We start from the raw sequence: 9,980 nt of genomic DNA on the forward strand, positions 1-9,980 counted from the left end.
CAGATTCAAAGGTCTTTCCCATACCTTTGTATTCAAATAAACTTGTCTTATCTAAAATGGTGTATCTCCCTAGTGGTGCTTAATAAATGTTCCTCTCTACTCTCAAGGTGTTCATTAAATGCAGGGCTGGTACTGAATAAACATTTGAATAACACATTTGATAGATCTGAATGCATCATGGCTGACAGGGCATGGGCCTTAGTCCCACAATGGGAACAATTAGAAAATTAAAGAACAGCCCATTTATCCTTACTCTGGGAAGCCCAATAATTGATTTTCTTCCTGTAAAGTCATAGATAATTCCCCGATGAAGAAGGGACTGCCTATTTTCCACTTTTGTTCACAACACAATCCCAGGCTCATTTAATACTCTCATTGAAAGCTATACAGCTTTATTAAAAGCTATCCTGACCCCAAGGAACAGAAGCATTCAAAGAAGTGGGCTGCCTTCATTTTACAAGGATTCCTCCTCACCTTGGACTTTAGCAGGGACACGTGTGTGTGTGCACACAAACACTCTTCATCATTTCAGAGGTGACCTGTAATTGTCCCCCAATTGTGGCCCCTCCCTTACTCCTTACAAAGTAATCAGGGCCACAGCAGGCCTTCCTACCCTGTGAGCTGTCCGCCACAGAAGGGCCCTCACCAGGAAGGGCAGTGAACCCTGAGGGAGCCCCGGGTCTGTTATCTGGTATCTCAGGCTCTTATCACAGGATGGGTACCCCTCCTGTTTACATCACACTCTTCCTGAATAATGTCCTTATGTGGAAAAAGTCATTAAAACTATGCTACATCCATGATGATACCTCCAAGGCTGTGTGTATACTACCAACAGCCCTGATTCTGCAAAGACTGTGTCAGGTCAAAATCCACCACTCTATGGTATCACCAAGAGTACGTTTATATTAAATAGGCAGTTTTTTTGCTCTAGGGAACTACCTCTACCTCCATGTTTTCCCCTCCACTATAAAAGCTCTTCTTGGCATGCCTCTTTTATGGAAGAAAATTCTCCCCATTCCACTTTTTTTTCCCTCTTCTCCCAGTACATCCCTCTTTCTAACCCCTACAATTTTATTTTTGGAGATAATGCCAACATAATCGACTCACATCTGTGCCCTTTGTCTATATAGACTCCTGACTGCCCTAATGATGAGAAAGTTCTTAGGACTTACATATATCATCTTTCCATATTGGAATATAAACAGTTTAACTTTATCAAGTCTCTTAAGATCACTCTTTCATGTTTACCTTTTTATGCTTTTCTTGAGTCTTTCATTTGAATGTCAGATTTTCTATTCAGGTCTGGTCATGTCATCATGAATGATAGAAAGTTCTTTATTTCATTAAATAACTATTTTTTCCCCCCGAAGGATTATACTCAGCTTTGCTGGGTAGGCAGGTTATTCTTGTTTTAATCCTAGGTTCTCCTCTGCCTTCTGGAATATCATATTCCACTTTTTTACCAAGGAAGCTGCCAAATCCTGTGTGTTCCTGAATGTGGCTCTGTGATATATGAATTATTTCTTTCTGGTTGCTTGTAATAGTTTCTCCTTGACCGAGGAGCTCTGGAATTTGGCTATAATATTCCCGGGAGATTTTATTTAGGGATCACTTTCGGGAGGAGATCAGTGGATTCTTTCAATTTCTATTTTACCTTCTAAATTTATGATATCAGAGAAGTTTTCTTTGATAATTTCTCGAAATATGATGTCTAGGTTCTTTTTTTGATCATGGCTTTCAGGTAGCTTCAATAATTTTAAAGTTATTTCTCCTCAACCTATTTTCCAGGTCAGTCATTCATTTTTCCAATTAGATATTTTATATTCTCTTCTACATTTTTATTCTTTGACTTTGTTTTATTGCTTTTTGAAATCTCATGGAGTCATAAGCTTCCATTTTCCCAATCCTAATTTTTAAGGAATTATTTTCTTCAGTGAGCTTTTGTACCTCTTCTTCCTTTTGGCCAATTCTGCTTTTCAAGGAGTCCTTTTCTTCAGTGTATTTCTGTTACCATTAGGCCAATTTGTTCTTTAAGGTTATATTTTTGTTAGTATTTTTTTTACTGGCACCTCTTTTACCAAACTGTTAATTCTCTTTTCATAATTTTCTTGCATTACTCATTTCTTTTCCCAATTTTTCCTCTACCACTCTTATCTCCTTCTTTAACACTTCCAGAAATTCTTGTTGGGCTTTCTTTGCAGGAAGATTGAAGGGGCGGGGGGCATTGCTTGTAGTTGTTTTCACATTATTGTCTTCTTCTAAGTTGGTATTGGTCTTTCCTGCCACCGTAGCAGCTTGATAAATGGATAAATGGCTCTGCAACTCCAAAAACTTACATGAGGTGTTATTTTAAAGTTGTTTGGAGGAGAATGTTGGAAGAGCTCAGCTGGGTCCCGGCACGTACTCCACTATCTTGGCGCAGCCTTGTTCTAGGCTCTAATGCACATTTTCCTAAGTGAAATCTAGCATGATCTTTTTCCCTTTTTTAATCTAACCTGCAAGCCTGGAGTGAATGTTCCATATATATATTTATCGATATACTCTTACCTCAATGAATTAACTTCCAACTACATGTCACAGTCTGAACAAAAGGTATTTTTATCCATTTATTATTTTTGTATGTATTGTTCATTTTTTAAAAGTGATTATGGATGTCACTGACAAAGTCCTGTAATCTTCTGGGGCTTCATATAATTAGTATGTCATCCCACAAAAATGAAATCAGTTTCTGTACAAAACTCTAACAATATTACAAATATAGGCACGCTGTAAAGACTATTTCATTAACCACTTTTGACTAAAAGTCCTCAAACACAGAAAAGTCCTATGCATTGGTTATAGTCACAACTCAATTATCAACTTAGTAGAATACAAAGTCTTCGAAGACAAAAAGTTTCGTTTTTGCTTCTGTAACAAATGTTTGTTAATTTGAAATGAATTCATCATCATTTCCATATAAGTGAAATTTCCAATTAAATGAAGTTTATTTCTTTATTTTAATCATATTTGGTGGATATAAAAATGTATCACAGAGAGCTCATTCAACAACAGGTGTCCATCCCTCCTTTCTGGCTTCTTGTGTTATTTATAGTAAACAATCTATGAAACCAAATCGCTCCCTGTTTCATGAACTTATCCTGCATTTCTCTACCCATACCTTTGCCAAGACAATTCCCTATGGTGAAAATAGACCATAGAAGCTCCTCACAATCCTATTCTAATAGACCGGTGCTTTCCATATAGCATAGGAGGGAAAACCTGATGCCAAGTCTATTAAGAATTCCAGGATCAAAGATGTGACTTAAAAGCGAGAGCTGTCTGCTAGTGTCTTGGCACGAAGAGGCTTGTCCCAACAGTCTGAGGCTGCTGACAGCCCCCAGGTAACAGGGACACTCTTCTACTTGGTCTCTGAGTACTGAACAGCACACATACTTAGTGCATATTCTTTAATAATAATGATGGACACAATTTCTTTTAATAACAATGGATTTGTGTGAGAAACGGCTTTTGGAGTCCTATATAAATTAAAGGTTACATTATAAAACACAGAAGCAATATAAAAAGTATATTTTCTAGATTGAGAAAATTCTTAGCTAGAGAAAAACATTTTTTCTTCTACTTCTAAGTTTAGTGTTTTAAAGTCACAGAGGTCCCAAATTAGGATTTTTTTGAAAGCAAATAAGGCAAAAAACATATCATATATAGTTTAAAATAAAATGCAATTTCTTATTCTGTATATTTTCTGTTTCATGGTATGGTATTTTAAGCTTTTACCAAAATAGCCAGCTAACTAAATGAAATCATTCTCGTTTTTAATGAGAGAAGTAAAAAGCAAAGGCAAACAGCTCTGAGGAGCTCATTTTCTTCCCTTTTAAACATTCTGCTAGAAAAACTGTGCCATACTCAATAAGGTAAAATATTCACAGAGCAGTCTATGAAATTTAATTAAGACTCTTAAAACTGCATGTTGTTTTTTATTTGGTCCTAGTATTAAAGAACTATTCTGTCTGAGAAGAATGTTGAGAACATACATATTTTAACCCAAATCTGAACGATCAAATATTAAAATAAATAAGCTACCTTTCAGCTTGCAGAATTAAGCTAACAGTCCCTTCTTTCAGGTCAAATATAAGTGGTGTATTCCAGTTCTTTGTACTAAAAGAGAAATAAAACATACGTTTGTTAACATTTCAAAAACAAAAAATAATTTAAGTAACAATCAAATAATTCCCTTCGATGTTTGGTGTAAGTAACTTTTTCTGACATGCTGAAGTAATGGATTATTTTGAGAGTACAATTTTAAAATGCAGTGCTGCTGGTTGCACATTGTTATTTCATTTTTTCATGGGCCTCAATTCCATTCTTAGAGAACAGTTACCCTCGTGAAAGCCATAGTAAAATGATGATGATCTAAGAAGTTTTCAGTCTAAATTTCTTAAGGACAACAATTTCCTTCATTTAATCTGCTCTGCACTTTGTCCAGCACACTCTTACAATGGGTGCTTATCAAGACCCTTTAGTGACAACAACGAACTTATGTTCAAAAGAAGAGTTTTCATCTTAGCACATTATAGAAAGTACGAACTAATCGGAATGTAGGTCCACAAGTTATTTTTAAATGAACAATCCGTGAACATGCTGATACCCACCCTCCCCCACCCCACTGACTCAAAGCTTCTGGATCACAGACCATGGCTATGGGGGAACCTGGAGTCAGAAAGCAGCTCCAAGCCACCAAGGGATGGCTGCTTTCAGGAATGAACTAGATTCAAGGACTCCTCAGTCTCCTTACATCCCCCCGACTTTGTCCCCAGCAGCTACCAGCCCCAGACGCTGCCTCATGGGAACTCACGTTTCATTGCCAATTTGATTCTTCCTCAATGTGAGGAAGAAGGGAAAAGGTGAATACGATGGGCTAGACTGGGGCAGTGCTGAGCCACAGGTCACAAGGAAAAGGTGAATACGATGGGCTAGACTGGGGCAGTGCTGAGCCACAGGTCACAAGGAAGTCGTCTTCTTTTCTCTCCTTCACTAAACTGCTATCTCTTTCATCAACTTCCAGGGGGCCAAGGTTACCCAACTGGCATCCTGTGATAGTAATGGCATTTAAAGATTCCCCTGTATTGGCTTGGTTTTCAAATTGATTGTGTTAAAACCCAGAGCTTGTTAATCCCACCTGTGGGATGGACTTTTTGATGTAAAAAGAAAGTCCTGAACTGGGAGGAGCTGGTGACGTAGATTTGGAGAGATAAGAGAGAGGCGGAAGATTTTTTTGGAAGCAGCACCTCGTGGAGAAAGAGGCTAAGAGAATTGCTGGTGGCCGCTTTGAATTGCCCTGGACTTTTGAGACCTGCCCCCTGAGCTGCCAAGGACTGAGGAGACATGGCTGTTTTGCTGGTACTTTGTCTGTCTGTTTTGATGTTATTTTGCCAGATTTGTCCACTGGTGAAAGACTGTCCTGTTGAAGAAGTCCTGGAACCTGGCATTTGGTTAAGAAGCCCTGAGACTGTCCTGCAGACAGAGAGTGAATACTGTCCACTGGTGAGGGACAGTGCTGTTGTTGCAGGGGTCTGGAGACTGTCCTGCAGACAGAGAGTGAATACTGTCCACTGGTGAGGGACAGTGCTGTTGTTGCAGGGGTCTGGAGACTGTCCTGCAGACAGAGTGAATACTGTCCACTGGTGAAGGACAGTGCTGTTGTTGCAGGGGTTTGGGAGCCTTTCTGTTGGTTCAGAAGCCCTGAAGAAGGATTTTCTTGTTGTATGTTTACAGAAATCCTGGGAGAGGGCTTTGCTAATGTGTTCAGGGGTTCTAGGACTGTTCTACAGACAGAGGATAAATTCATGAAGGGATTGGCAATGTATCTTATGGCCTTGCTAAGCCTTGTCTCCCCAGGAACTAAGATTGCTGAGAACTTGCCTCCTGTCAAGATGAAGAAAAGACCTCCATTTGGGTATTAAGTGCTGTGTTTAAACTTGATGTAACTCTGGGGTAGATTCAATTGTGATCCAGGGGTGGGGAACTTTTGACCTTATGTTTGGAAACTAATCTCCATTTGAGAAGAGGGGCTTTGTGGTGGACTTAATTAAGGTATAGCCTAGGGGTAGAGAAGTATTTAGAACAGAGACTTTGTAATTGATTGAATGATTGGAAGGTCCTGGGGTGGGGTAGTCCTTGGAGATTATTTAATCACGCTTAGTAAATGCTGTATTTTGAACGATGTCATGTTTTGATCTTCTCTGTTCTTGGTTTGTCACTGAATGAAATGGAGAGCAGCTATGCTGGTGTTCTGAACCTTGGGAAGTTGCCTTTCTTTTGGCATTACATTACACATCCCTGGAAGAGAAGCGGGAGTTCTGAGACAAGAGGCACATTTGTCATTAGACAACTAAGGCCAGATTGGACGTGGTCATAGTGCTTATCTCTTGGTTCTGCTAAGAGATTACATTTTGAATACTGAGCTCTAGGAAAAAGACAAGGCATTTTATTTTTTTCAATTTCTAAAATGACTAAGATTTTTACAATAATGACCATGATTTCATAAGTATAAAAAAGTAATGGCAAATGAGAGAAATAATCATTAATTATCAAGATCCATCCTTTCCCTTTTTGCTGCCTCAGTCAAAACCCTGACCTTGTGGGTCAAGGCAGCCTCTGAAGGCCAGGGCTGACGATGAGATGGGCCTAACGCTAGGAACATTCTCCCCTGTCGTGGGGGACCCACCCAACCAGGCAAGCATATTTCTGATGAAAGTGCAAAGAGAATATAATCTAGGGGAATTCTGGCCCATCATTCACTTTGAGTGGTCTGGGCAGAGATGGATTCTTTTGTCCAGATACCTGGCGGCAGCTGAGCCTCATGACCAAGGCAAGCACTCAGCAGGAGAAGCTGAAGACTTGTGGCCACCCCTCTTTGATCATTCACCAATCAAGAGTTAATCTCTGCCTGTCAAGGACACCCACTTTTCCAATGGCATTCAAGCATTCAATCATCTCAATGGTTTGTCTTCAGCTACTGAGAGAAACCAATGACCATCAATTTATTATTTGTTAGCATAACTAATAAATTGATTATGATGATGATTATTATCCAGAACTTTGTCTCTTGGACTTCATTTATCTCACAACTAAACTACATTTAAGATGAAGTTTATTAGTACAAATTCCTATGGCAAAATAAAACTTTAAATTATTTGGAAATTCAAGATGCTTACGAGAACACGTAACACTGAAGAGATGTTGAAACAACTAAATGTCCATAGTTCAAAGATGCTTTGATGACCCTGTCACGGAATTCCAACAAATCCACTGCATCGTTAAGAACATTCCGAACCTAAGTGGGTAAAATAAATCTCATTAAAGAACATATACTGCTCATCAAGTGTGCAAATAATATTTAATTAGGAAGAGTCTGTAACAAATTGGAAGACAGGGAGAAATTCTAAATGACCATAATAATTTGGGAAAATCACCTTCTAAGAACATAAGGAAATTCAATAGGGAATGGGCAATAAAAATATAGGAAACTGAAAAACTACCCAGGCATAATTATGTGTATCAAAATCCTAAGCTAGAAATCATCATTGATTACAAAGGGAAAAAGCATCCCCAAAGCAGTGCCACTGGAGAAAAAAGCCAAGATTATATTTTGGGATGTTATCAAAGTAATATGACACATGGGCCTGGGAATTCTGATATTATGATGAAGTCACATGATATCTCTTTTTAGAAAGCACAACAAATTCTGCCACAATGTGTTTAAAATGCTATTTTCTGGATAAAATACATGAATCCTTTAAAAAAGAAAAGGTTGGGGGCAGCTAGATAGCACAGTGAGTAGAGAACCAGCTCTGGAGTCAGGAGAACCTGAGTTCAAATCCAGCCTCAGATATTTAACACAAAAACTAGCCGTGTGACCTTGGGCAAGTCACTTACTCCCAACTGCCCTACCTTCCCCCTCCAAAAAGCAAAAAAAAAAAAAAAGAAAGAAAAGGTTTGAGAGGGAAGTCAGAGTAATTAGCAAGGAGATAAGAAGTGACCACATGGAAGCCAAATCCACAATGAAGGAGGAAAAGATCCTTCTTTTAAAGTAAAATGTTACTGATTGGGAAAGGACAGTAACAGTACAGATTCGTGCTGGCCACAGGTCACAATCTCTTTTCTGGCACTGGCTAAACCACAGAGGTTTCTTTCTTGTCCCAAGGGACTGAGGAAGGCTGAGGACTTAGATTGTGGGAGTGCCAGAGTGACCAAACTGTGGCCATCCAGGCTTTCTGAAAGCAGGAGCTCTTAACCATGGACACGTTTCAGGTGGTCTGTGAATTTGCATGTGAAAAAAAGATTACATCTTTATTTTCACAAACCTCAAAGGTCTTCTTTTGCCATCGTCCATATTTTTATTTTATGCATTTAAAAATGTTACTCCAAGAAGGTGTCTCCAGTTTCATCAGACTGATTGCCCAAGGGGTCCAGGACACAAAAAAGGCTGAAAACCCCTGAGTTAAAAGCCTGTAACAGAAAAGTGGCTAGAGATAGCTTCAAGTCTGAGACACAAGACAGGCTTCCGCAGACCCAGGAAGATTCAGGGCTGGTTATATTCAATTAAATGAAAACCAGGTTTGGGTGGGTCGTGATTGGTAACAGCTGGAAATTAGTGATAAAAAGTACCAACTTATGTTTATTTAGGGATAACTTTAATCAGCAATTTAATTTTATTCAGCAAACACTTTTAAAGCAACCTACTATTTGCAAGGCAGCATCCTTTTAACTATAACAAAATTCTTTACAGTTGTTTAAACTGGAAAAAAAAAACATGCGACTGCAAAAGGAGCTAATAATAATCTCTGTCCATGAAGCCCTTTTCCTAGAACTGGGGTTTGCCTGGTCACTACTTACTTAAGCTGTAAGCCCAGAAGGAAATGCAGACAATTATAATCTACAAAAGGCTGAGAGCCCCTGCCCTGAAATTCAAGGGCTTCTCCATCCCCCAATGCAGAATCATTTGCCTTATACTTTAGAACTTTTAGAGAATCTATGGCAAAAGGGAAGAAGTTAGGAGACCTAGACTTTGGGGCAAAATACACGGCTGGACAAATATGTCTCCAAACTACTCTCTTGGTCAAAAACATCTTACCTTACATTACCCTAACCTTTTCTCTTTATTTTGGTATGTTGTCTGAAATTCCACCAATGAGAGATTTTTATTAACATGCATCCTTTTATAAAAATCAAAAGTATGTTTAGAAAGTTCAAAAACCTATCAGTCATTTATAACCTGGTTTTAACTAATTTGTATACTTTCCTCTTAACATCTAGCTGAAACAGCTATACTGAGGGAATGAGAGTTCTGAATGGAGAGGGAGGGAAACAAATCATTTTGGACCAGAAAGTCCTTTGAGGGGCAGAGAATGCTCATTGTGCCTTACCCACCAAAGCAAAGTGCTGCAGTGAAAGGCTAACGTGAAGGGCTAGGTAAGCAGAGCATGGTATGCAGGGTAGGGGCAGGAAAGGAGGTAGAGTAGGTAAGTCATTTGATCATATGGATAATCTGCAAGTAGTATTTACTGCCCTTATTGTGAAAATGCAGTTACTGGTAAACATAAACATAGTAAATAAGTATATAAATTGTGTATAAATTAAATCTTTGTAAAAATAATTATATGTTCAATACACGAGTGAAATACATTAAAAATATAATTGCTTATATAAAAATTTCATTTACAGTTTTTCTGAAACCAGTCTATTTTGTGAATACACCAATCATCTTTTCATAAGACAAATATTTTGCAAACACTTCTCAGTGACTGTGTGCCTCAACCCCAATCCTTCAGAGAGGATAGTGAGCCCTCCCTTATGTCTGACAATGCCTCGAGGATGCGGTCCTTCAGAGGCATTACTGGTCACTACATTGACCCAAGTTCTGATGTCTTTCATTGTTAAGACACACATCTCAGAACAGTAACCCCAACATAACTTATTAA

The 9,980-nt window shown here is 38.7% G+C and overlaps 1 protein-coding gene across 2 annotated transcripts in view; it reads right to left on the bottom strand.

Annotated features, from left to right (window-relative positions):
* Positions 1–9,980, bottom strand: part of IFT80 (intraflagellar transport 80) — a 122,424-nt gene that overhangs the window by 41,664 nt on the left and 70,780 nt on the right. For both annotated transcript variants that reach the window (XM_069083489.1, XM_069083490.1), the window contains 2 exons: positions 7,215–7,333; positions 4,081–4,155 (listed from right to left, as the gene is read on the bottom strand). In XM_069083489.1, coding sequence (XP_068939590.1) covers positions 4,081–4,155; positions 7,215–7,333 — 194 coding nt within the window. The remainder of the gene's footprint in view (positions 1–4,080; positions 4,156–7,214; positions 7,334–9,980) is intronic.

Source organism: Petaurus breviceps, unplaced genomic scaffold, assembly GCF_028583685.1.
Source record: "Petaurus breviceps papuanus isolate PSGF00001 unplaced genomic scaffold, PetGlider_PUasm1.0 173, whole genome shotgun sequence".
NCBI lineage: Eukaryota > Metazoa > Chordata > Mammalia > Diprotodontia > Petauridae > Petaurus > Petaurus breviceps.